At 34.2% G+C, this 27313-nt stretch overlaps 4 protein-coding genes across 6 annotated transcripts in view; all 4 read right to left on the reverse strand.

Annotated features, from left to right (window-relative positions):
- Window positions 1-1069, reverse strand: part of LOC109860277 — a 2693-nt gene extending 1624 nt beyond the window's left edge. The window contains exon 1 of the mRNA XM_020439261.1: window positions 698-1069. Coding sequence (XP_020294850.1) covers window positions 698-715 — 18 coding nt within the window. The 5' untranslated portion in view covers window positions 716-1069. The remainder of the gene's footprint in view (window positions 1-697) is intronic.
- A 2018-nt stretch (window positions 1070-3087) lies between these two features.
- Window positions 3088-5400, reverse strand: LOC109860279. 2 transcript variants are annotated; one of them, XM_020439265.1, is made up of 6 exons: window positions 5293-5400; window positions 4701-4955; window positions 4452-4610; window positions 3750-4160; window positions 3642-3686; window positions 3400-3492 (listed from the first exon to the last, which is right to left on the reverse strand). In XM_020439265.1, the coding sequence occupies exons 1-5, from the start codon at window positions 5308-5310 to the stop codon at window positions 3678-3680; spliced, it is 852 nt and encodes a 283-aa protein (XP_020294854.1). In that variant the 5' UTR covers window positions 5311-5400; the 3' UTR covers window positions 3400-3492; window positions 3642-3677. The 2 variants fall into 2 exon arrangements, with proteins under 2 accessions (XP_020294853.1, XP_020294854.1); XM_020439264.1 differs by lacking the exon at window positions 3642-3686 and having other exon boundaries at window positions 3088-3492.
- A 2803-nt stretch (window positions 5401-8203) lies between these two features.
- On the reverse strand, window positions 8204-9335 carry LOC109860280. Its single transcript, XM_020439266.1, has 2 exons — window positions 9229-9335; window positions 8204-9061 (listed from the first exon to the last, which is right to left on the reverse strand). The coding sequence occupies exons 1-2, from the start codon at window positions 9229-9231 to the stop codon at window positions 8693-8695; spliced, it is 372 nt and encodes a 123-aa protein (XP_020294855.1). The 5' UTR covers window positions 9232-9335; the 3' UTR covers window positions 8204-8692.
- Window positions 9336-10693: 1358 nt separating this feature from the next.
- On the reverse strand, window positions 10694-21843 carry LOC109860278 (tyrosine-protein phosphatase non-receptor type 1). Of its 2 annotated transcripts, XM_020439263.1 has the most exons (9): window positions 21359-21843; window positions 19575-19733; window positions 19218-19477; window positions 18855-19080; window positions 18613-18765; window positions 18339-18525; window positions 18076-18262; window positions 17882-17992; window positions 10694-11147 (listed from the first exon to the last, which is right to left on the reverse strand). In XM_020439263.1, the coding sequence occupies exons 1-9, from the start codon at window positions 21455-21457 to the stop codon at window positions 11084-11086; spliced, it is 1446 nt and encodes a 481-aa protein (XP_020294852.1). In that variant the 5' UTR covers window positions 21458-21843; the 3' UTR covers window positions 10694-11083. The 2 variants fall into 2 exon arrangements, with proteins under 2 accessions (XP_020294852.1, XP_020294851.1); XM_020439262.1 differs by lacking the exon at window positions 10694-11147 and having other exon boundaries at window positions 15830-17992.
- Between the last annotated feature and the right edge of the window lie 5470 nt (window positions 21844-27313).

Below are 27313 nucleotides of genomic sequence, written 5' to 3' on the forward strand. Positions count from 1 at the left end.
TATATATATATATATATATATATATACATATATATATATATATTAAATATAAAAGTGTTTTTTTAGATTTAATCACGAAGTCGATGTAATTTCTGCTGTGTGTTGTGAGATAAATGTTATCTTCCGCGACCTGCTGCGATAGTTTTAATCAGTCTTAGCAAAAATGTGGAAGATTACGCATTTGCTACACGCTCCAATAGCATTTGCTATTAATTGGAATATAAAATGATCGATTCTACAATCTTTTTGGAAAAACTGCTCGTAATGTAATTCTCTCGTTTCGCGTCTGTAATAACGAATACTAATACAACGTTATTGCGATGATGATTGCGATTTCCACTTTAATAATAATTCATAATAATATACGTTTCACACAGCATTATATTCTTTTCATCAAGTTAATCACTGGAGCGAATAAAATGTCGCGTAAACATCAAGTTTACATGCACACAGACACAGATGGTCAAAAATATTAAAATGTAAAACTCACGAAAAAAAAATAATAATAAAATAAGTATTATATATAATAATATATTTTAATGTGTAAAGGTTGTAATAAAACGTTTTTTTAATCGCCACATGTTCGATCGCGCAACAACACATTTAATCTAAAGAAATTCAGAATTTTTATTGTTAGATTTTATAACTAAAAACAAATTATTTGCACATATTAATATGTCATTTGACGTATTCTTACTATAAATTCCAATCTCATTGTGCACTATTTTCTCTTTCTTTCACAAAAATCGAGCTTCACTTCCAAACTCACGGACTCTTAAGCGACGTTTGAAGAGAAAGATCGGCTGCGCATCGGTTATATACCGTAAAGCCAATCTCGAAGAGAACAGCCGATTATACTCTTCACACGCGGTAGTTCGCGATATATGCAGATTCGTTGTAGAGCAAGCGCGGTCTTGTTTTCTCGGTAAAGATCCCGCCACCGCGGAACTGCACTGAGTCACTTTTGTAAACGAACTGAGAATGACTGAACGGAGACTCTCTCCGTAAAATCGCCACCGCGTCTCTTTTGGAATTTGTGATAAATATAGGTGAAAGACCTTGGTGAAGAGCGAGACACAAGTGAGACAAGTTGTTTTGGTTATTTCTCCTTTTATGAATTAATATAAGACGGTAGAGACACAGTCGGATTTAATATGCGTGCGCGCGCACGATAAAAGAAACAACTTTTATTTCTCAGAGCAACAATCATAAAAACATATCATCTATAATCTTTATTTGATTTGTTAATGTTAGAAAGTTTGTTTTTTTATTTTTTTATTTTTTTTTTTTTGCATTACAAATATCAAAATTGCTTCAAACTTAACGTGACCTAAGAGTCATTCGCATTTCCGCCTTTGTTAGTTTGACAGTGAATTCTTCAGGTGTTAAACGTCTATTAACGAACCGCTAAACGGACGTTCGCACATCGTATATACAATTCAGCAAGCATAGCGGACACGGCCTTTGTGCACTCGATGATTTGTTACAGTGTTTCTCATATAAAAAATAATTCATTTTTGTTTTATTATAAATAAACACTAATTTTTATCATATTTTTTTACTAATTTTAAATATAATATTTTGCGTATAAATATAATGTTGTACGTGCGTCATTTATTGTAAAATTTATTTAACAAGTTAACAAACACATTCTATTAGTTCATCTATTAATTTCTTATTTCGCGTATTTCGATTTACTATAAATTTACCATAAAAACGTTATCAAATTGAATTGTTTTATTCCGCGTTTACGCTATGTTCGCGTAAAGTTTCATGGTTTATGTTTCGAAATGTAATTGATGTCGGGATGTGTTCGTATGAGAAGAGCTCACTCACACGCAAATCCGAAACTGTAGAAATTTAGAGCGTCATGGAAAGTTTAACAGTCGCTATATCTTGCGTATGAATGAATAAATGGAAGACCAAGTGACTAAATAGTTTCTCGCCGAGGACATTTAACGATGACACGTTTACTACGGGTTACAGTCATTTCCGCGATCGTATTTCCCGGTAAGAATATCCGGTTAACGATCGTTCGTCGAACGATTTTAATGAGAGTGAGCTAGTTTTTTAAACTGAAGTTTGATGTTTTATTGTCGTCTAACATGAACTTATATTGACGCATGATCATGAATACATGATCGTTGTGTATACTTGACACAAGCATATCCGTTACAAGTCAGTTTCAGGCTTTACACGTGACACAGGTTTTATGGTAAACAGAACAGAGACACTTGTGAGTTTTGTGCATGTGCGATATTTTTTTATAAAAATTAGTTACAATATATATTGGTTTATAAAAATGTGATTTTTTTTAATAATATATTTTTTTCTATTATGATAGATTCTAAAACAAAATCTATCTATTTTCCTTACACTTTTACTTCACTTTCTCAGCAGCGAGATTAAAATATTTCTAACACGCGTACGTTTTACACTTTCGAAAGTGTCACATATTTTGGTTTTGTTTACTTTTTTATACAAAAAAAAAAGATATTAACCCTCATTCGAGAATATACATATATTTCTAGGACATCTTCCACGTGAACGAAAAAAAAATAAATAAATTCCTTTCACATTTCGCCTTGGAACGTACACTTGCGGATGCACAAACACAGAGATCTTTTCATATGTGTCAGAGATATCTCGAAAAATATGGTCCAGTAAACTTTAAATTAATTCCAAAAGTTTTCACTTCTAGCGGTACATTCACGACTGTTTAACATATTTAGATTACTTCTTAGTAAAAAAATACATATACATGTGTATATATCGTATGGGGAAGATACGTAGCTGAAACTAAAAAATAACATTCCCCGATGAGGCTGTCAACTTTAACTTCGACCGTGACGCGAAACTACCTTGTGAATCACTTAAAGGTGATCATAACAGAGATAATGAATGTCTAATTGTATTTCATGCATCATTCATTGTAGAAATATTTTAAAGAAAACACGCATTTAAATATGCAGTTACTAGTTTTTAATGCAATATTTTTGTGTACTAATTAACATAATATAACAATTATTTTTAATTAAAATTATACTCTCTTATATGTATATAACATATTACTATATCTATTTATTTTTCTGCTTATGATATATAAATTATTTTGTATATTCATGTAGTATATATTTGGTTGTAATCTTTTAATTTTTTTTTTATTTTCATCTTTGTATAAGTTTAGTAATAATCGCTTGAATATTGTCCGTAATTGTATCTTCGTCTCGGATACGAATTATATCTGCGATATGCCGATCTTCTGTTAGACCTTTGCTGCGCCTCCTGTCGATATTTAAAGAGTGGTCTAAAGACTATATCTGCAGCAACATCCATGTCGTCCGGATGTGTGGGATATTTACTGTCCGCGTCCGAGGTCCAAAATATTGGTCTTATGACATCGAAACGGGATGACAAAATTTCAGATCGAATGTTGTTCACGTCCTGGTTTTTTATTGTAATCGGGTCGTACGTTGAAGATGATGCTTGTATCTAGATAAACAAATATATTTTTCAATGTGTTTTTACAATTTTTGATTTATATATAAAATGTGCATAAAAATAAATAAATAATATTTTTAACTAAATTAAATCTTTCTCTCTCATCTATATTATAGTTAATTTTTATTTTGTCAGTTTACCATTTGCCATTGATCGATTCCTCGAAAGAGAGACTTTTACACTCCCTAAAAAAAGTAAAACATATCCTGTGAAGAAAACGTCTTTAGAATCGCGAAAAACCGTCTTACCTCTGAAGGAGCAGAAAACAGTCGTCGATTAACAGTCGGCTGTACGTTCCACGAAGTTTTATCAGCGTAACTTTCAACCTCACGCTGAACATCATCCCGTCCGTTCTTCAGATAATTTAACTGGCTCTTCAAAAAGTCATCTCGTATCGGTAAAGCTGCTGTAATCGGCACATCAATTTTATCGTCCGAGATTTTTGATGGATCAAGGAACGCGACGATCGGTATTGATATCGCGGGTGGCTCGTAACCCGTAAGCGCCATTTCCAAGCTCGGATTTGGTATAAAATATGGGATTTCTTGCGGCGTAGTATCAATAGGAATTGTCGGTTTTCGCATAGGTGTTGTAATCTTGGTTAAAGCTTCGTAAAAATTAACGGGTTGCGATACGTAAAATGGATTGTCCGCGCCATCCTGCAAGATCATACGTTACACGATATTACGATCAATAAAGTTTTGTAATTTATTCGTAAATATAAAATGCAACATTAAATATAACGAGCTATGAATCGCATCGACATCACATTGCTAATTGCAATGCTAAATAAACATAAATTATTTCTCTGTTAAATTTTGTTTTAAAATTATTTTAAGATTTTAGACAAATTAAAAAAATAACATTATTTGAAGAAAAATAAAAACAAAATCGTTAGGAAATTTGATATATTTATATTTTGAACATAAACATTTTAATGTATTTTTTACCGTGTTTCCATTTTCATCGTTTTCAGTGAAAGACTGGGTATTTGTAAATGTCAAGCCGTCTACGTCGGTTTCCGCGGTTACAGTCTCTGTTATATTCTTCCGTACGTCTTCTAAATGCATCATGGGAACAACGAGAACTTGCTCGCGTTGTGACACCACCTTGAAAAACACATGATATATTGTTATATTGTTCTTCCAGCAACGATATAATGCGCTCGAATAATATTCTTTAAGAAGACGTGCACAAACCTTAGTCGGTTCCGTGGCAGGCATAATAAGGACTTTTTTTTTCACTACCAAACCCTGCAAAGATCCATTGCCGACCGCGCTTTGTACAGCGTCTTGCACCACCGGATCTTGTACAATAGCCGCCAACGTGTCATTCGTGGTTTGAGGTTCCGTTGGCAACAAATTTTCCACGTCTTCGTAATCTATAGGCTTCGCATTCGTTATCGTTCCAAACAGGAAGATGATCATCAAAATCGCAATGCCTCCCGGACGAAGCTGAACAATTACAATCAATAAATCTTATGGAATACACATAAAAAAGAACATTTTCAAAATTTGATTTTTTTATATGAATTTTACTCAATAATAATATTTTTTGATATAAATAATATATATTAATTTGTAAGAGTTTGTGACAAACTATTTTACATACTGCGCGCGCACATATATTAATTCTCGCAAATTTATGTGAGTCACTTTTCCAAAAACAAAAGACTCGCTTGTTCACACTAATTGTTTAAACGGATATATACGTTTATTCTTTAACTGTTTATACACATTATGTTAATTGCTACGTGAAAATTGATTTCTTCGGACGATTGTAAAAACGTACCGTCGATTTGCTTTTCATCGCGACGTTTTCGAAACTGCGCAATGTTCTTCTTATTGCTTCAAACGAGACTGCTTCGTAAAGGATTTTCCAGCTCTGTCAGGGTATAACGGATCGTACAGACTTTATACGACGTGCTGAAAGAATTATCGTCAACTTGCTAATACGCGTGAGTATCAACCGTGCGATAAATCGACTTCGTCGAACATTGTGTACTAACGATCTTTAATTGTCGATCGTATAAATGAATATTTTTGGCAACAAGTAAATAACGTTCGACAATTTATAATCTTAAATATAATATTCTTCGATTTTGTTCGATATATTTGTGTGTGAACGCGATAATTTTGTTTTTATACACATCGTACAAAGAATTGAGTAAAAAACAGTTGCAAAAAATTTGTTTTAGATTTTATACGTTCTCTTTGATCTCTTCCCAGTAAAAAATTTTCCATGTAGACAATTGTATGGACATATTCGGTATATAAATTTGCATAATTAGATATAATAAGTTTAATTTGTGTATAAGTATATATGATTATATATCAAAAATTTTTTAAAAATATAGTAAAAATATCGTTTTATACAATTTTTTTGTATCTAACATGATACTAATAGAGTTATTTTGTAATTTGATATGGAATATCTCTGAAGCCATTATCTTAAAAAAAGAAATTCTCCGTGTATAAAATTGTATGGACATAATCGGCACATATAAATTTGCATAATTAGATATAATTATTTTAATTTGTCTATAAGTATATATGAAAAATTTTTTACCGAGTTTAAATGCGATATTTAAAAATCTTTGAAATTGATTAAAAACCAAAAAAATACAAGCATATACGTCGAAACTTATCTCAAAGTGTCGCATCTAACCGTTTGTGTAAAGAAGTGTATTTTACTTATTGTTAGCACGCGCTCAACAATATCACCCAGACTCGGTATGTTTAGCGAACAGCTTAGCGACGACCGCAGAATAACAAGCTATAAAAGCCTGGCTCCAACTTCCTGAGTTCTTAGTTAGGAAGAGAACTAGATCCTTTTTACTTCGCTTGCGAAAAGTTTATGAAGAGAAATGAAATTCTTCAGCATCTTCTTCAGTCTCTGCTCTCTCGTGATCTTCGCGAGATCTACAACAACGGATTCCTCAGCAACGATTCAAGCTTCGGGAAATGACGACGTCTACACGAAAGAGATCGAGAATCGTCATGCAGATCTTTCGAAACCGAGTAACGTAACTTCGAATGTATCCAAAACTTTGGTCGATTCCTCGAGCAGCGGTCCCGAGGTTTTGCAACGTTCGAAAACAATCGAAGGTCAAGAAAGCGATACGTCTCGTTCGAATAACGAAGAACCAGCTGTCGATTTGTTGTCACAAGACATCTTGCTAGATCCCGGTTTAATAACAGCTCGTCTGTCTCGCCAAGCTGAAAATAGCGATCCGGCGGATTATTCCGCCGCTTCCGCATTGATCGAGGACAATTCCAACGATGTATCTGACGACGATACCGAGAGCGGTGGTATCGATTTGTTTCAACGGAATTCGGATGTGGAAGAAGGTGATCTCGGCGCGGCCGAAGATAGATATCGACTTCCGTATCCTTACAGAGATCAGTTTATGCATGGAAGATATAGAACACAATACGACAGAAGAGAACCCAATCGCAGCTATTTGAAATATCCGGTATTTCCAGGACGATAAATCTGAAGAGATTTTACATCTTTCTCTCGTTCATATAAAAATAAAATATACATATATACATATATACATATATAGTCAGGTTGAAAAATTAGCGTAATATAAAAAATATTATTCAAGCAGAAATAATAAATTGTTTCAATAAATAATGTTTAAATAAAAACAGTTTTAAAAACGGTTAAACTTTATATCATTGGAATATTTTCTTAAAAAGCAACATTCTCTCGCTCCTTTTCTTTGTTTTTCTTTTTTCTTTCTCTTTTTATGTTTATTTTTTATTTTTCTTTTGTCAATGTGATCTGTTATGCTTTATTTGTTACATTATTATGTTACTTTCTATTGTTTTTCTTTTTTTTCTTCTGTTAATTGTTTACTCAATAATAATAATTATTTTTTTTTTTATCTACTTATTTTTATTATTATATTATTTTTATATTGCTTTGTTTGTCATTTCATGCGCTTGAGGGGATCATCCCAGAGCGCAATATAAATAAAGCAGTCAAATCTAATATAATCTCTCTCTCTCTCTCTCTCTACACATATAATAAAATTACCTTGCAAGTAAAAAGAGAGAAAAAGAAGAAATATATGTTATATACTTCTTGTGTTTGATTATATTAATTCCCATGACTATATTAATTCCTATTGACTATATTAATTCCCAATTCGAACAGAGGTTGTGTGCATTGTGTTAATTATAACATTAATATGAAATAAAAAAATCACAAACTATGTATAAACAGTAATTTTTATTTATTTATAAAATTCTGTACATATTAGTCTAATTATACGTAAGAGCGCATTCGCAATATTATTAATTCAATTATTTATACTATTCTGCAACTTTGGTAGACAGCTATTTCGATCATTAATATCTATTTTAATAATGCGTTTTTTTTCTCTAACTTACAATCTGTAATTACAAGCTTATTTAAAATCTAATTTTCATCTTATTCAAACATACAAAGCTTGTGAGAGATCATGTGTGATCGTGAGATAACTAAATGCTTTCCTGATTTTTTTAATCGCGCGCTTTTGTTATCTCTGAGTATCGCTGAGAAAAGATCTCACGCTGAGTCAGCGTGATTTTTTCTACGTCCGTTAATTCGTGCTGTTAATACTCATCAAAACAACGTTTATAATCGTTTACCGTAATTAAAGTAACAAGTTCAATGCTCCTGCTTCCTATCGTTCTAAAATTCGTGAAATTTGTTTTTTTTTTTTTTTTTTTCACCGACGCTTCCGTGTGTTTTCGCACGCGTATCTTCTTTTTTTCTTTCGTACCGGCAAGAGAAGAGCTTTTATTTGCATCCAAAATTTTCACGTTGGCGTGAGTTCTCTTCCTCTTCTGCATTCACGGTTATGTATTCGTAAATATCTACAAGCGGCAAGTATATTATCTTCAAACGAGGTAATATTTTTTTTTTTTTCTAATATTGTTTGTCGCTCGTTCCTTTTATATCTCTTTCGATCTTTATTTATATCCATCAACAAATTTCATGGAATATTTAACATCTTATTTCACGAATCTTATTCAATTCTTTTTCAAGATTTTGAAAATCTGTTAGAATTTGTTATGAGACTCTTTTGTTATCGAGATCTCAAAAAATCTCTAATGTATCACCTTCCCGATAATACACCGAGGTTGAGATTGCGTCATCGTCGAATTGTCCAAATTACAATTCTCTCTCTTCCTGTAATTTATATTCGCCTTCCTCGTCGGATCGCGTCCTTGACACGCTGTCGATACGCGACTTGCTGACGATAAACAAAGAGAGGACGAAGAACGTTGGTACCAGCTGCGGTCTCGAGGTCGTCACCGTCATTATCCGTCATTGTTTTCTCGATGCTGCGTTTTTCAATATCGACGGAGTTTACTGGATTTTCCATAATCTTGGGATCATCATTCAACGTGTATACCGGTTCTTCGTCTAGTGTGCCTTGAGATTCATCGAGATCTTGGATAAAAACCGGCACAAACAGCGGTGAATACATAGTCGCCACTCTGAGAGGTGATGCATAAGAGCAGGCGATGAACAGCAGCGCGAAGACAACAAACTTGGCAACCATCTAGAAAAAAATAGGATTGTGTTTTTATAACATCGGTCGAAAAATATTTTTAATTATTGGTACAAGAGTTATTTCTCAAGAAACTTTTTTATAAACAGCAGAAGATGACAATATTCTCTTATTGATAGAGTTGACTCGAATTTGAAAAACAAAATGTAATAACTTACCATTTTTTTTTTAATTTGGAATATTGATGATCCTTGGCAAAAAAAGATCGTTTCCGCGTCGATGATCGTTTTACTCGTCTTCGAAGTGGATACAAAATGCTCGCAAGCTTTCGCAGGAGTTATGATGACCGGAATTCGTGTGCATTCGGTATTTATATGAAACAATGACGTCAAACCAGAGCACGCTAACTATACAATGACGTTTTACGCGGGGTGATAAATGACCTGGTAAACGGACATGATATACAGCGATCTATCTTGAGTGTAGTACACCGTTTTTTTTTGTTTTTGTGCGCAGGTGTTAATTTGGCTACAAGGGAACGATCATGTGGCCCCCATCAATATATTCGTGTAAAATGTTTACGTGTAAAATCTTCATAATTTCGATCACGCACGCGAGTTTGAAATACTTCCAAACTTACGTGATAATATCGATTTAATCGAACAACAACTGATGCTTGAAAAGATTTGGGGTTTTGATTGTGTCATACGTTCGATACTTTTTAACTAAAATGACAGGAAACAATAAAAACTAATAAAAAAATAGAACTTATGATAATAAATAGGAATTTATATAAATTCTATTTTATTTTTAACATTTTGTACAAGATATAAATAATTCTTGTAAAATATTTTATTGCGAAATATTTCATTATCTAATACGCGACTGTCGTTAGATCTTCACGTGAAAAATGACGTAAGAAAGAGTCGCTTTAGAACGACGCAGTGTTATACATTGTTACATCATTAGACATGTGAGAATTTGATCTTATTCTCAATGTTGCACAATAATTCAATATTTGAAAAGTTATTTTAAACTTCCGACATACAGTGAAAACGCAATTTGTTCTTAAATCTTTAAATAACATAACAAAAAATCATTCGCGTTTAATTTTACTCAGTCTCAGCGAACAATCTTCTATAATCGCGTGTATAAATTTTTAATAAATGGTTTATGTATAAATTCATACACAAATCGTCATTCTTTTATATGTCCAATTTTTATACTTAATAGACAAATTGTGAAAATATTGCACAAAAATGGCATCATGAATGACGACGATTTTGCAATGATTGCACTAAGATGATTCGCCGTAACGCAATAGTTTTGTCAAAATAAAATTTTGTAAATAATATTTGTCAAAAATTGCAAAAGAGTCGTTATGCATTGCCATAAGTATATACATGAATTAAGTTGATTTCTTCATATGCAATTATATTTCTACATATTTTAAACATCACGTAGCTGAAATTTTTTTCTCGATTATTGGACAATTTCTTTTTGAAATTAATTTTGCAAATATACTGCTAAGATGATTCGCCATATCGTTATTCTTTTGCCGAAATAGCATTTGAAAAGTAATTTTCCAAACAACTACAAATATTTTTATAAAAGATCAATGTTTTTACACCTATTTCCTAAAATATATCTGTATAATTGCAAATTACAATTTTAGTGCAAGATTTCGTCACATAATTTTGTAAATGTTTTCCTATCAGGATATGTGACATTAAAAACAATTTGTTAACTGACTTCCGCTTTCAGAGATGTCATTTCTTTTGTTTCGCAACAAAACTGGACGATATTTCTCATTGGCCCGCAAGATCAACGAAAACAAAAAAGACTACTTAGGGGAAAGGAAAAAAAATCATAAGAAATTGTTCTCGTCCGTGAGTTTCTCGGACTCGAAAGCAAATACACGTGTATTACGTTATGTTATTTCTGTGTATAGTAAACAATCTGATTTATTTCTCTGTCAAGCACTGAAAACAGATCTTTGCCGTTGGTGCAATGTGGTTCCCTTTAGAACGTTACAAGGCACAAAACAGAGGATTTAGTGTGGAAGGCGATGATTTAGATTGTGGTCTCGGTCTCCTCGTGCACAGATTCGTCACTTTCGTTGGTATCGCTTTTCGATCTGAAAGAAATCATCAGGTAAGGGATCTCTCCGATCCTCGATAGTGTGGAAGGCTAAGTACGAAATGGCAAACAATAAAAATAGAATTTAGTTGCTAAGTCGCATCGCTCGTGGACGTGAACATGTGATTCTCGATTCGAGGATGGAATTACAACTACGAATTTTAAGTCGCGTTTATTTCGAAAACAGATGTAGTTTCACTTATGTGATTGTTTTTTTTTTTTTTTTTCGAAATAAACGATCTATAAGATAAAGAAGTAGATAAAATTGCAAGATAAAGAAAAATTGATCAACAATGGATGTACTACTATCATTGGTCATCACTCTACATTTTTGATGACTTTCTGAAAATAAAATTCAAATAAGATATTTAATTCTTGATACTAGTACAGTCATTGTAATATAATTGAAAATAACATGCGTACCAGAAATCTCATCAAAATTTTCGACACTGCTCACACAACAAGGGAAACTTGAAGAGTCTCTTCGTATTAAATAAACAAACGTTTCAACATACTTCTGATATGACTAATGAATTTTTCCAATAAGATTATCTGATATTATAGGAGATCTAAAATCGGAAAAATATTACAAACAAAATCGCTTTTTCTAATTAATAATATAGCGCGCATTACACTTTTTCTCTCTCTTTCTCTAACTCGAATCAAATAAACTATCTCTTTCTACGTAGGATTATAAATGAGAGTATGTCGGGTGAATTACTTCGAAGTGACTTTTCATGATTGTCTGGGAGATCGACTACAGACTTGCGTTGGTGATTCGTAAAAAAACATCTGTATTACCTGCATCCATAGTACATGAATCCGAAACTGTCTCCGCAGAAATATATTTTGCGAAAATAAATTCATAGAATGTAATAATCACGTTTCCGGCTCGCGCAACCGAAATCAGAGTATAAAATCTACAATATGTGAAAGAGATCCTCCGCTCTCGCAATGCTATTTCTGACCGTATAAAATATCGAGTACAATCTTTTAATTGAGAATTCACGCGATAGAGGATCATTTTCGACGGATCGGTCCGATGTTTGTAATTCGCAAGAGGTAATCTGATCTTTGTTGTTCCATTATTCCTCCATATAAATAAACTGTCATTGCATAATTAAGTAAGTTTCTCGTTATGCGCTGTGTTTCCTCCGATTCTTTTCTGTCGCACACACTTTTCTTTCTTTCACTATATACCTGGTTTTTTCTATACAATAAAATACATTCGATTCTATAATTCTACAACGATACGTCGTAAATGTAACTACAAGTCGAGTTGCAAAATGTAGAGAATGGGTTAGGGAAAATATTCCCCCAGATACAATGCGATTAATCGACGATCGTTTTCTTAAAGAACTTGGAAATATTTTTGACTTTTGTATACAAGTATGAAAACAATGATACATATATATGTATATACATATACATATATATATATATATATATACAAGTTAATAAAATTTAATAGATGTTTTGAAATAAATTTATCGACATATAATTTCTGAAAAATACGCGAAAAACAGCAACTCATAATTGTCTCAATAAGATATTATGTATAATAATTAAATTAATACAGTTTATAATTTATGAATTAATTTCAGCTGAGTCGATTAATCAGATAAGTGTGTACAATTGTCTCTATTATCTCACGTAGTTTTATATCTTAATTCTTCGAAGAACAACTTCACATACACGATCAATCTAGTTTTGTTATCTTGAGGTAAGTGTCTTTTCGACAATTGTGTTTTGTAATCATCAGTAACTGTAAAAAGGCCCCGTCGTAAGATGCACTGTGTAGACTAAAAATTAGGGCTCCAAGATTTGTTTCGAATCTGACACATTTCTGAGTATCCGAATGAAATATAGAATGTCGAATCAGATCTACACGATTTTATCAGAATTGTAATTAGATCCGCATTAAATCGGATCCGGACTTGGAGATCGATTACGTATTTCTTCTTGGAACGCGAAGTAAAAATGACAAAAAAAAAAACGTGAATTTGCTAACTTTTTTGTAATTTTTTTACTTCGTTTCTAACGATACACAAATTAATTGAATATTTTAAACGACGCGAATGTGGATCTTCGGATAGAAATCGATCTCGGATGCTCGGATACACGAGTACTTGGAGGACTTAGTAAAAAAAAACAAAAAAAAAAAAAACAAATCAGTCACAAAGTGCATGTTCTAGCTGGCGCGCTTCAAGAATTAAAGATCGCTGATTTTCCCCGCTCAACCATTCTTACATTCTGCCTAATGCATATATTTCAATTACTTACTATTAGTAAATCCGGTTGCCAAGCGTATCGGAATCGGATTTAATCATTTGATATATTGCCACGATCTACATATATTGCTTTGAATTGGAGATAGCAGTCTCTATACAAACGTCAGTTCAACAATCACCACGTTTTATTAGATCAAAATCGCGCGCTCTTGTAGATTAATCACAAAATCCGATTGTTTGTCTGAAATAAACTCGAGATTGCTCATATTACATCGTTACCCTGATGCATGATCGCTCGGCAACTCGGAGATTACGATAAATTGATTAATTCGAAACGGACTTTCGCGATATGCTTCGAGAAAACATTATTACAGTTTACAATAAGGTAACGTGACATGAAAATCTATTAACTTTAAGATAATGCACACTACACTAGAAAATTGTTTCGCTAAGTTCACAATTGCGCTTCAAAATAAGTTCTTAATTTAAAAACAACTATATACTATTTATATTATATCCGTAACACTATTACAAAAAAGTAATATTTTGTTAAGATTAAATTAAGATATGCACACAAAAATGTGATTTTTTAACAATGTAAAATACATGATGAAAGAGCACCTTAGAAAGTACCATTTCGAAGTAAATCAATCGAGATTTACTAGATATATAAATTATCTACTTATATATATATTGTCAGATAATAAGAACGGCTCGCTTCCACGGTGACTATGTTCTTCCAAAAAGGGGAGAGGTTGCTATAAGTATAACGCTATTCACAGATCGCTGTAGTTTTCACCTCCTTCCCCTTGTTTGTACGAATAGGCACTTAGCTATTTCTCTGTGTTTTTTGTTTGTTTATAACATTTATGTCTATTGTACACACGTAATATATAAAATGATGTGTCGCCGGATCTGCTCTTATCGTGCTTTGTCCGATGATGGCTGCAGAATTCGCTTTTTAAAAACTTACGAAAAGTTCGATTTATTTCTAATCGGCAGAAAAACAGTCTTTCTTGAAACAGCATGAAAAACTTACAATCAAAATTGTTCAAATGCTGGCAAAAAGCAAGTTTTATACAGAGAATGATAATCCGTGTTTTTTTTTGTTTTTGTTTTTTTTTTATCGAATTATACGACCATCATCGGCAATTGGTTCTATTTACGTTCCTCTTTCACATTCATTCTCACACATTCACGTCGTATTATTCACGCACACGTATGCACGCACGTCGGAGCGCACAAATTTGTTTTTTTTTTTTTTTTTTTTTTTTTTTTTTTTTTTTTTTTTTTTGGAACTTTTAATTAGCACCGTGTCTTCGTGACCTGTAAAGAGTTTCATGAGCGTATCTCATTTCTGGAAGCTTCGCGCGATCGCCAACAACAGGGGAGATGAGCGACTATAATTCTTTATCTCGACACTTTTTTTTGTTCCTCGTCTGTAAAAAACGACGGTAGATAAACAGCGAATTTCGGAACCGTGCGAACGTGCCATCCTCGAAATTGATATTTATTTCGATTTAATTTGAAAACGTATAGAACAGTTTGATGATGACGTGTACGTTGCCGTGTACGCTACGTTTCGTGTTGTCCTCGATACACGATAACGATCACGACATTCAGTCGCATTTGCTTCTCTTCGATCGAATCATCGCAGATATTGTAGTGTGTATATATATATATATATATATATATTTATTTATTTATTATATAGTATATATATACACTCATATAAATAATAATCTTAATAAAAAACTTAGATAACAATAATATATATATATATATATGTATATATGTATATTATATATATATATATATATATATATATATATTAGTGGTTAAATGTTAAAAACGTGTTGTAAGACAATAGAATACTGCATGTCCCCTTACAAATTCGATATCGTGTTCCACGTAGAGTACTCTCGCTCGCTCGCGTTCTCTCTTTTGTTCGTTATTTTTTAGTTCGTGCGGCAGTACCGGTTCTACGTACATGATCACGCGAAGACGAGCACGTCAATATAACGCAAGTTCGGCATGTCCGAAAATCTTGTTTTTTGGGAGAGATCGTGCTTCAACGACAATAATGTACAAAAGTAAAAATTACGTTTCGATGATGCGCATCTGTTTGGGACGTCGCGACATACCGGTTGCATTTTTTTTTTTTTGTTTTGTTTTTTTTTTTTTCATACCTTATCTTTGGATTGGAACACGATCTGAGAAGTCTTTCTCTCAAAATGACTTATATAAAAGCTCGACTTATGAATACGCGGGCTTAACTCTCGTTATTTGTTTTTTTTTCTTTGCTCATCATTTTTTATTTCCTTCTTTTTCTCCTCTTAGAAGTTATTAGATATACTCAGTCTTAATCCAACGTCCAAACGTACAGCACGCGCCGCACGTTATTGGACGATAAGCTGGAATTCACAGTTTTCTAAGATTTTATTTTAACTTCTTTTCTTCTCTTTCCCCTCTCTTTTTTTCTTTCTTTCTTTCTTCTTTACGATTATAATGTAACTGTAATTACTGAACTTTCGAAGTGTTTTGTGTGAATAGTAAAATAGTATCAAAGAGCACAAAAGAAGCTAACATCCACTAGGAATGGTCTGTTGAGAAGTGATCAGTACAACAATCTATTACATTAATTAGCAGTATAGATACCATAAAGCAAGCTTTCGTACGTGTTTATCATTAGCTGCATCAAACATACAACGTTACAAAGAATTTTTGCAAAATATAAATGTAATTCATTATAATAAAAGCGAAAAATATAAAAATTCGCAAATAAAAAAAAAAAAAAAAAAANAAAANAAAACAGTAATATCTTACTCATAGCCAAATAATAAAACCACGAAGTGCGATTATCATAATAAGTGAAAAACATCTTCGAAACACAGTATGTAATATGTCACATGTTTATAATATATGCGCTATGTATAAATCTAGATTCTTTAATGAATATTTTTGATATATAGATCAGAGTTAAAATCTATCGGCAAGAGTAATTAAAAAAAACATTTAACTACGGAACTAGAATAAAATTTGTTAACAATTTACTTCTAGGCCTATCACGAGTATATCTATTTAACACTACTAAGAAAATTATGAAGTCCATTTCCCAAACCTCCGTTGAACGCATATTTTGGAAGTAATGGATTCACACATCGTCGCGATTCACTTCCACCGCTTCAAAGACAACACGAACTCAAAGGGTCATTTTGAAAATAAACTCTAGTTTGTCAAATCTAATGCGAGTTTGATACCCTGACCTATTACTAACAGTACATCAAATTGAATTAGAAATATTTGTCGAAAACAGCAGAAAGATATACATGTGTGTGTTGTTATTTATATATATATATTATATATATATATATATATATATGTATATGTATAAATCTGTTCTTATTTACCGATTAACTGAACAATAAGGAAAAGATTATATGTCACGTAGAAATGTGCATTTATCACCTATTTGAGAAAACTGACACAAACTCCAAGTCTTTTTGTATCTTTATACGAGAATATAGCACTGAAATTGACTCTTCATTATGTTTTTAGCTTTACACATTCACTCTCATTCTATGTGTTTATGTTACATCGGTATACGAGCTCATAAAATTTTCGCTATAATGTACAAATAAGATCGAATTGGGAGTTCCTTATCTACTTGTTTAATGATATTTGTATTGTGGGACTAATAATGCTGGGACATATAATATGCATATATTGTACAAAATCATATGGAAATCTAACGCGATTTTCCTACGCTTCTTATTCCTTCATTATAACGTTTTCACAAGCACCGTATATCGACCGAGTTATTACTTTGTTTCATTTAATATTTAATATTAAACATTTCAAGAGAGTAATAAAGAAATTGTATAAGAACGCACACGTTTTTAGTATATTCTAAGCACTCTTACCGAGTAAATCACAATATAAAAATACAAATCGAAAATTTATTTTTTTCGCTTTTTTGGATTTCCGATTTTTCTATTGTTTACTGTTTGAACGTATAGCAACGTATTCAATCCTGGTAATCTCTTAGTAATAAATTTTTTTTTCCCGTTGTTTTCTATCTTTCGTCTCTTTCTTTCTCGTGTTTCTCTCTTTTGGTAATAGTAGAATTGTTATACATTTTTCGATATCGCTAATGTTGCGTCTGTATGATACGTGTTCCGGTACTGGGTTATATTGTACAAAAAAACGCAAGTTTTTCCGTTACTCCGTTAAAAAATGTGAAAATTTTTAACTTAAAATCAAGTGGTTAAAACCTAGCATGGTTATCTGTAAACGTTAAACGTTATTCTTAAAATTCTTGTTAAGAGCAACTTTCTTTGATGCAAGTCTAAATGTGACAATTCGAGAACTCGCGTGTACGTACGTACGATATCTTGCGATACAGTGGATCTAACTACGCATGTACAGATAATAGCACAGCGCTATGAGACCCCCACCAATTCCGATGCCTAAGCTTATTGTAAGAGGTTTAAATAATGACCTCTTGAGCTTTTGCCACTCTTCCGTCTCCTTTTGCCGGCGTTTCATCTCGCGCACTTGCTCCGCTATTCGGTTGTTTCTCTCCCGACAACGTTGACGTAGTTCCGATTTTCTGTTTCAACAAGAAACAAAATTTATATTATTATGATAATCAATATTTTAAAAAATTTACTTATTAAGAAAGACGGTGCTTACTTATCCTCAGAATTGGAATTGTTCGTCTGAAGAGATATCTCGGCATCTTCGTTAGAAGAGGTCGTGACGTTGGCGTTCTGTTCATATGTATTATTTGTAATGGACGTGGATTTCAAATCTGCAGATACATCCGTGTGATTTGGTGGTTCGCTCGGTAGTGGTTTATCAGGCGGTGCACCTACGTCATCTGTAATTAAAAATTTATTGTTTTTTTGTCTGTGTATTAATAAGAAAGTTTTTTATATCAAGAACAATACAAATACCATTTTCACTGGATGACGAGTCTGAGCTTAAATCTGACATCATGCTACGCGTTAACGATGCTCCTCTTGGAGGTGGTAAAGGAGGAGGTTCGTCATCTATCAAATCTTTTCTGTTGTTCATTTCATCATACTCATCATCATTATCATCATTATCATCATTATCTATCGGTTCCTTACTGTTGACAATCTGTAAAATAAATTTATTTATTAGCATTAACTAAATTAATAAATTTGTTAGCATAATAAAATTAATAATACTGTGATTTTTAAGTACCGTGTTGTTAACTGCTAACTGTTTTGCTCCTTCAATAATGGCAGCATAAGAGAAACGTAGTTGTTCCGGAGTCTGTATCAAACCCATACGAAACTGTCTCATCTCTAGCAATATCTCCCGCACATTTACAGAATTTAATCCCTGTTTCTCGATCTGTGTGTGCAATCAAATAATAAATAAATTAAATGATTTTCAGAACAGTTGTTTGTAAACTAAAGAGCACTTTACCGAATCCCACATACCAGTAGTAAACATGAATCAACTAAACAAAATGTTCCTGATCTTCCTATTCCCGCAGAACAGTGAACGATGGGTGGGCCAACACTTTGATCCAATGCTCCTGTGCATCTGACGTCTCTCAAGAAACGTAAAAACGATGTTGGACATTGTGGTACTCCAAAGTCAGGCCAAGTTGTGTAATGAAAATGTATGACTTCTCTACTTTGATTGCTTTCCATGTCTGTTATACTATAGATTAGATTGAAACAAAACAAAAAAACATTAGAAAATGTGTCACACAACACAATGTTGACAAACAATTTGGAATTTTAAAGCAAGGCACACACTGTGACGATATTACACTAATATAACACATATTTCTTTACCGTAACAACCTAGAAGTGTATTCTAAAGATTGTATCTTGACGATAAATTCCACTTTTATTCCGACTTCCTCGAATATCATAGGTCCCCATTTCTCATCCAGAGGAAAATACTGATGACATTTGATTTGATTCTTTTCTATCACCTTGTTTAACATCAACACAGCTCTACTATTTTGTTCCCATACCATTAACCAAAAATGGCCAACAGTAGTTGGTAACGGTCCTTGTGTAAGAATATATTTCCTATTAGCACTCTCCACCTAACATACAGACAGGTGCATTTATATATCTCGTTATTATCTGTTTACATATTGCACAAATTATTTCTACACAAATTATTTACGCTACAATACTTACTTGTATGAGATTGGCATGTATATAGTCACATGTGCCTCTTTTAAGTATTATTCTACTGTGATCGTACGGTACTACATCCCTATAGCGATTCAGATTTTTGTTCTGTGGCTTTTTTGATTCGATACATGAGTATTCATTACTACTATCAACACGTATATGCTGCAAAATAGCAAACCAGACATCATATTTATAATAATAATATTTTATGATCTTTGATATATAAATTGCTTTGATATAAACACACAAAGTAACTTTCGCTATTTGCAAGTGAATATGTTACAATTGTCAATGATTCGTTAAATAATTATAACACTTCTTCTAGGAAACCTTGCACAATCATTGAATATACTGAAACCATATATTTGCAAGATGAGAGAGACCTGACCTTGCGATAGACACAATACTGTGTACAGAAAACAGACTATTTTTCAACAACGCAACGGATGACAGAGCGTAACGTTCTGTTTTACAAAGTGTTTCAACTGAGACATAGTGTCGCATTGCTCAACATAAAAAATCCAAGAATACTTGTAAAATGACTGATGTGTTGTAAAATGTTTCTTGCGAGCGTGTAACATGTATATTGCGCTTGAGAGAAAGAGCTACGGAGCGAATACAAAGAACATAAAACTGTCTTGATGCATTTGAATGTCTACATTGTCAAGTGTAATTTATGAAATAAATAATATTTACTCAAAAAAACTGATATCTATATCGGCAGAGTAGTGCGCACGCGCCGATTCGATATGATCCCGGAGCTGTTACGCCAAAAAAAAAAAAAAACATCTTACACGATGTAACACAATGTAATTTAGCGTGTTCTGGTTCAAATGTCACAGTACATGCAAGTATAAATATTCTATGCTATCGGATGTAAAAATTCATGGTTTTTTCTGCTCTATCGATTCCGAGATGAACGACTCGCTAAATAAAATTTCTAATCAATATACAACTCGCGATAGAATCATCGCAATATAACACGGAAGCCGTTTCGCATTCGGCGAATTTGCGTGTCGACATCAGAGACTGCAAAGCCACATCTCTATTGTTTATTATTACACGGAAGATATTACGCAGTCTATTGATTTTATTACAGATTACGTGGAATACAAAGCATTAAAAAACAATTGTATCGAAATTAAAGAAGTAAATCGTAAGAGAGAAATTTCACTGTGCGATCGCACGGTAAATCGCGAATCTAAAGTTTGAATATTTTTTTGTGGTAAAAAATATAAATACGTTTTTTAGCAACCATAATTTTTCAGCCTAAATATTATATATATACTTCCTAGTAGTTTTCTCTCGAGCCGGTTGATTAAAACGTTCTCTTTAATCTTCATTCTAGTTTTGTAAATATCGACTGCAGACGATGATTTGACTTTTACGTATGCAATCTGTGTCAAAGAATTCTTGGCGAGCGTAAGTGCACAACACGCGAACACATTCTGCTCGGCGACTGCGGAACGGATGATTTCAGGAAAGCGATAATGCGGAACACGAGAATCCGATAAAATGTAGTGTTGTAAGAAATCTCGAAAGAAGAAAAGCTGCGACAACGAAAAGAGAAGATGCGCGACGAGGATGCGGACGCGCAACGGTATCGGAGTAGCATTGTAATATCTCCGTCTCTCGTTGGTCGTAAAGAAATCGGCGCGATTCCGTCCGCTCGCGGAAATGGCAGCGGAAGAGCCGTCACCGAGCGGAAGAACGGAACACACCGCTTCTCTCATGCGCCCGCTCCTTCTTCATTTGCCTCGTTCTTCATCTCTCGTTTCTTTTCTCACCTGAAAGAAAATCGGCCAGGCGTTCTTAGAATTGATCTCGTTGTACTCGGTCTCGATGTTGCTGATCGCCTGGCTGCGCGTATCCTCGTTGCTGGTCATTCCGGTTACGAGTTCGCGCTATTGCTGAATATTAGTATGTGAAAATGCAAAGAGACACGCGCATGTACGCACGCAGACACGAAGAGGCTGGGCCGTGCGCGTGTTTGATACACACAACAACGACCACGACTGCGACCACGCACCCTTTCAACCACTCGCTCTTTTCTCTACTTCCTAGATCCGTCACCCCGAGTTGACCCCGTATGAGTGTCAACGTATCATGTGTCAGTCTCCTCGTCGCCAACGGCAAACCCCGCTGCCACGAAAGCACGACGAACGCGAAATCACGCAACGAGGAGCAAGAAGACATGCACTTCGCAATACACACAAACCCTATGATCTGTCGCAGCGCGCACAACTGTGCGAACTCTCGCGGATGTGCTGCGACGGTGACCACGCGCAACGCACGAAGGGACCGCTTTTGCGCGTTACCAACATTGAGATTCAAAGTTCCCATCTTTTTTTCGCCCTGTAAGTCAGCGCTATGTCCATGTGGGTGGTGCACATTGGCAACTACGTAACCATGAGCGACTTGTCCGTGCGTTAGCTATGTCCAAATGTGGACGTGGTTCTATTCCGCGCTATGTCCACAGCGTGCGGTTCTATTCTGTGCTAGGTGCACGAGTCAATGACCATGGCTGCTTTCCTTTTAGGAGAGTTCCAACGTAACCGTCGTCACGGAAGTATCGTTTTTCGGTCTTCTTCAGTCGACAACATAATTTTTTGAACTAATAAATATATATTCGGTCATTGGAGCCATTCGCTAGGTGTTGTGCGGAAATTATACGTGTATATATATCCATATATACGTGTTCACATGTAAATTTTTACACGTGAAATTCGAATTCATATGATTTATAAGACCCGGTTTCACAATCCGCGGTTAACTCGAATTAACCGAAGTTCGACTTGCTGAGCTCGGTTTAACGCGTTCAATCTTCTTTGTCAAATCTTCGCTAACCAATCACAGTTCATGTTTAAGAAGAAAAGATGCGTTACACCGAGTTCAGCAAGTTGGGCTTCCGTTAATTCAAGTTAACCGTCAATTGTGAAACCGGGCCTAAGTGAACAAAATTTGAAGATTTTATAAACAGAAAAAGGTACGTATAGTACACACTACTGTAGAAAGTGCAGCGAAAAAGAACAGACTCGTGATGTATATTTTATGAACAGTTCTAATCCATTTTCAGCAATATGGCGACGGGCAATATGGTAATAGCATGAAACAACACAACAGTTAGTATACTCTATCATTTGAATCCAAGGTAATCCTTCTTATTTTATAAAATATTATTTTTTTTATGTTAAACAAACATCATTTACTAATATTTTTAAAACTGTTGCGTAATATATATGTATATTACTGTACATACTTTGCTCATTATGAAGATATCTAGAATTTGAGATGGATTTACAAAAACGTATTATAATTATAAAACTTATTTCAAACATTACTACTGTTAATCTAAAAAATGTGTTAATATTTATAAATATCTTTAATGAAGTTCTCACGTACTTAATATTGTCACGGCTTAATAATTATTAGACTGTAATGCAACGTAACCTCAAAGTTGTTGGCTGAACTTGTTTGTTATCTTAATTTAAGTGTATATTTGATGTGCAAAATAATTACAAATAATTACACCTTCTTTATGTTGCAGTAATTTGTCATAACGGCAGCAAGACATATATTAATGTTTCAATATGGATCAAGCTGTGGTTTTTGCTAGCAATTTGCTGTTCCTTTTTGTCGACAAGCTTTGGCAACAAAATCGAAGTCTAATGCGGACACAGTTGATGCCAATTTGCTGAGTATTGTTGCTTAAAATTGCTGACAATTTGCCGGCAAATTGCGAACATATTGTTTACTGGGAAATAGATAGCGCATTATGGATTAGGTAAGTTTTAAATAAAATTATTGAATATTTCTATACAATAAATGAAGATGTATATTTGATTTTGTTACCTTGTTTTTTGTACTTTTTTGTTGCAACAATTTATCACAACAAGATAGATATATTAAATAATACATTAAGGTGTATGTAGCGCATTATGATTAGACAAGCTTTTAATGAAATATTGTCTATTCTTATATTGTATTGATTGACAGTTTTGGTGCATGCATTTATTTCCTGTATGTTGTGTTATGTTACAGTACATTTTGTCACAAGCAACACATAGAAAGGACAGATATATTACACAATATACCACAGTATAGGTGGATGGTATATTGTGATTAAGTCATTGCAGAAAAATCATTGTGGAAATCTGGCATCGCAGTAAAACATATGTGAATAGCACATTGCAATTAGGTACGTTAAAATGGATTATAATTATATAAATAACATATATAGACATAACTATATGTATATTGTGACGTGATACTTTTTGTGTCCGTCACAAGAACATAATTTCGGCCGGCACAAGAGGCGGTGAGCTCGCGTCTTCCATTATTTGAGGGAGAGCAGCTTGTTAGGCCGCGTAGCGCAGGCGAATGCGCTTAATTTTGCGAAGGCGCGGGGCGCCTATGTTATATTGAACGAATAATTGACGTACTAAGATGTATATTAATTTGTTATTTATGTTCTTTTCAGCCTATCTTTGATTGTTTAATTGCGTCTCCGTCAGTATTTTTGTGCCGTGCGAGCCGCTTGGCGGCTACTTGGTCGTTTATTTCAACGCTAAGAGAGAGAGAGAGAGAGAGAGAGAGAGAGAGAGAGCAGCTCACGGTGCGTAATGTCGGACAAGGTGGAGCAAAGAGAAGCGACGATAGAGACAGACAACGGCGCAGGGCCGTAGGGACGTTACAGGTGCGAGACGCTCGGCAAGGATGTAGGCAACGGAATAGAAAAACGGGAGATGCACTCCGACTCCACGAAAACCGGAGCGGAGCTCCCTTTGGAGTTCTTGGCCTTGTGATGCGGAGGAGATGAGCCGAAGTAAGCTCATCTGCGTGAAAATTAACGCAGAACGGGCCGGTTACGGCCAACGAAGGGCCCGAGCCGATGTGTTGCACGTGGCCGCTGTCAATCACAGCGCCGCGAGAATAAGAATACAATTGGCTCGTTACCTGGCGCGGCGAACAGCGCGAGACGAGAGTAATTGCCGCAAGAATCAGCTTCATTGTTGTGCGTGACGTGAGTTCCTCGTTTCCTAAAACGAGTGTTGACTCACCGTTTCACAACGTTTCTAAGAAGCAGAGGGCTGAGTTCAACAAAGGCAGAACCTTGCATCTTTAAGACAAAAGATTATTCTCTAATCTTGGCAATCTACGTGGACGATGGATTAGTGATAGGACGAAATCAAAAGGTTATAGAAAAACTATTAAGTGACCTCGGTAAGGAATTTCATATGACTACTTGTACCTGTGTAAAGTCTTTCTTAGGTTTAGAAATTAATCGCGAACAAGGTCGTCTTACATGAAAGCAGATAGAATATGCTATTAAAATAGTCGAAAAGTATAATATGAAAAATTCTAAACCTGTTAAAACTCCCATGTTGACTAATGACACGAGAAAGGAAGTCACAAATCTTTTCCATAACGTGAAAGCGTTGGTAGTATATTCTATTTAGCAAATAAAACTAGACCAGATCTAGCTTATGCAGTAAGATATGCGAGTAGACATTTAAATGAACCGACTCTACAAGATATTTCAAATGAAAAAAGAATCTTAAGATACATTAATGCAACAAAGAATTTAGGCATAAGTTATTACGAATATAATAACACAGACGTAGGGGTGAATTAATTCGCTATGTTGATTCAGATTATGCAGGAGATATTGAAACTCGTAAAAGTACAACTGGTTATGTGATTATGTATTCAGGCGGTCCTATAAGCTAGTGTTCAAAGAAATAACCAGTAATTACTTTATCTAGTACAGAAGCTGAATATGTTGCAGCTACTGAATGCTGTAAAGAAATTCTATATCTTAAATTTTTACTTGAAGAGTTAATAGGCAAAACAGTCAAAGCTACTCTTAACATTGACAATCAAAGTACTATATGCTAAAAAATAGAATAAGTAATAAAAGAAGCAAACATATAGATGTTAGATACAGATTCATAAATGAAAAAGTAATTACTGGTTTATTGAATCTTAAGTATTGTTCTACTGACACACAATTAGCTGATATCTTTACCAAACCTTTAGGACAAAACAGATTCGACATACACAAAAGTAATTTAGTCAATGACTAACACGTTTAGTTCTAAGAATATTGTAATTTTTTAGTCTAGATTTAACAATTAAGGGAAGGTGTTGGAAATAATTGTTAAATGAGATCGTCCATTTTCGTAATTGCTCCAGTGTCATTTTGAAAAATTACTAAGACATCGCGATTTTTACATGCACTATTATACGGTTTGTCAATACGCTTAAACTCTCTTCCTCTTAATATTAAATTTTTATTTGAAAATACAAAATTATTCCTTGTAAGGAAATCTATACTTAGAATACTTTCGTACTTAACCGGTGAACTATCATCTAATACATGAAATGTATGTTCTTCGTTAAACATTTTAACTTTTACTCCATATTTGGTTTTTACAGAATGCGTAGTTACGCCGGTTATTACGATAGGATCTATCTTGGGTAAATTTTTATTTTCTATGTATGATTCGCGTATCAATGATAAATCAGAGCCAGTGTCTATTAAGAAACTTATCTTTTTGAAGCCCGGGATTCTCAATCCAACTCGTGGTGCCCTGATGTATGTTCCGCCTGGTCCCTGTCGAAGCTCGTTCTGCTGGTTGATTGAGTCTCGTTCTGCTCGATTGCAAGTGAACGACGCGATGGTAGGCCCCGAGGTTGACTGCTGTCTGGTCGTTCGCGAAAATTTCTTTGCTGGTTCCGCTGTTGGTGAAATATGCTTGGTTCTGCATTCTTTTTCCTCGTGTCCGTATCTTCTGCAGTAACTGCACTCTTTTCTTTGGAACTGCGATTTTTGCAGCACCGGTCTCTTGTAATTTTCACTGCGTTGCGTCCTCATTTTTCTGAGTTGTAGTTCTCCTTCGAACATACGAGCTTTCTCGAATGCCAAGTTTAATGTGTCGAGGTTGTCGAAGGAATAAAGATGGTCGCTAATTTCTGTCTTTACATTTTGCCGGAAAACCTCAATTGCCTTTTGCTGGTAAATTTCTTTTTGGATAAGGATTTTTGTGTAACTTGTGTTTTGTGAGTTGATCACTGCGATGATTTCATCCTGTATTCGTGAGAANCGAGTCATGAAGTCATCGACGTTTTCGTTGATTTTTTGAAAGCACGTGTCCCGCTGAACCTCTAAGACTGAGAGATTCTGAGCTTTTCCATACAGAAATCTTAACTTTTCAAATAATTGCGAAAATGCTTGGACGCCGTCTAGTCTTATGGTGCCCTTTGTCCTGCCTGTTAATTTTTGCGCGATGATACTAATCAATAATAGTTCATGCTGATCATTTGCTAATCGTTTCACGGCGGCCTTGATATGTTCTATGAATGGTTTTACGTTGGATCCGTCGAATTCCGATATCAGATGCAGTGCTAATTTATAATTGGTAATTGACGGTATTGTAAGAGCCTTCACAATTTTTCCCGAAATTAATATTAAATAAAGTATTGATTGCTTAATACCAATGATGTCCAATTGTGAGCTTTACTGGTGATGAAGATCTCCGGGTTTCTCTCGAACAGAGCTGTGATCCGGAGAGAGTCCTTCTCCCCGGCTGGTTATCACGTGGACAAGCGGCTGCGTTGGGTACACGTGCACGTGTACCGCTAACACTTTTATAATAGCACTTTGTATTATAGTTAAACGTGGTGTTTGTTAATAAACAACTCACACAATTAATAATGTAAAGAGTATATATATTTAATGC

This window comes from Pseudomyrmex gracilis, unplaced genomic scaffold (genome assembly GCF_002006095.1).
Source record: "Pseudomyrmex gracilis isolate BER0280 unplaced genomic scaffold, ASM200609v1 scaffold_358, whole genome shotgun sequence".
In the NCBI taxonomy this organism is placed as follows: Eukaryota; Metazoa; Arthropoda; class Insecta; order Hymenoptera; family Formicidae; genus Pseudomyrmex; species Pseudomyrmex gracilis.

Excerpts from the sequence above, each read along its gene's own strand:
- LOC109860278 (XM_020439262.1), bottom strand. The coding sequence starts at position 21,457 with ATGACCAGCAACGAGGATACGCGCAGCCAGGCGATCAGCAACATCGAG. Across the intron at positions 18,766-18,854 it reads TTGATTCATGTTTACTACTG|ATCGAGAAACAGGGATTAAA; the intron begins GTATGTGGGATT and ends TTGCACACACAG. Across the intron at positions 18,263-18,338 it reads CTCGTCATCCAGTGAAAATG|ATGACGTAGGTGCACCGCCT; the intron begins GTATTTGTATTG and ends TTTTAATTACAG.
- LOC109860279 (XM_020439264.1), bottom strand. Across the intron at positions 4,611-4,700 it reads CTGCCACGGAACCGACTAAG|GTGGTGTCACAACGCGAGCA; the intron begins GTTTGTGCACGT and ends GTGTTTTTCAAG. Across the intron at positions 3,493-3,749 it reads TGTTTTCTGCTCCTTCAGAG|ATACAAGCATCATCTTCAAC; the intron begins GTAAGACGGTTT and ends TTGTTTATCTAG.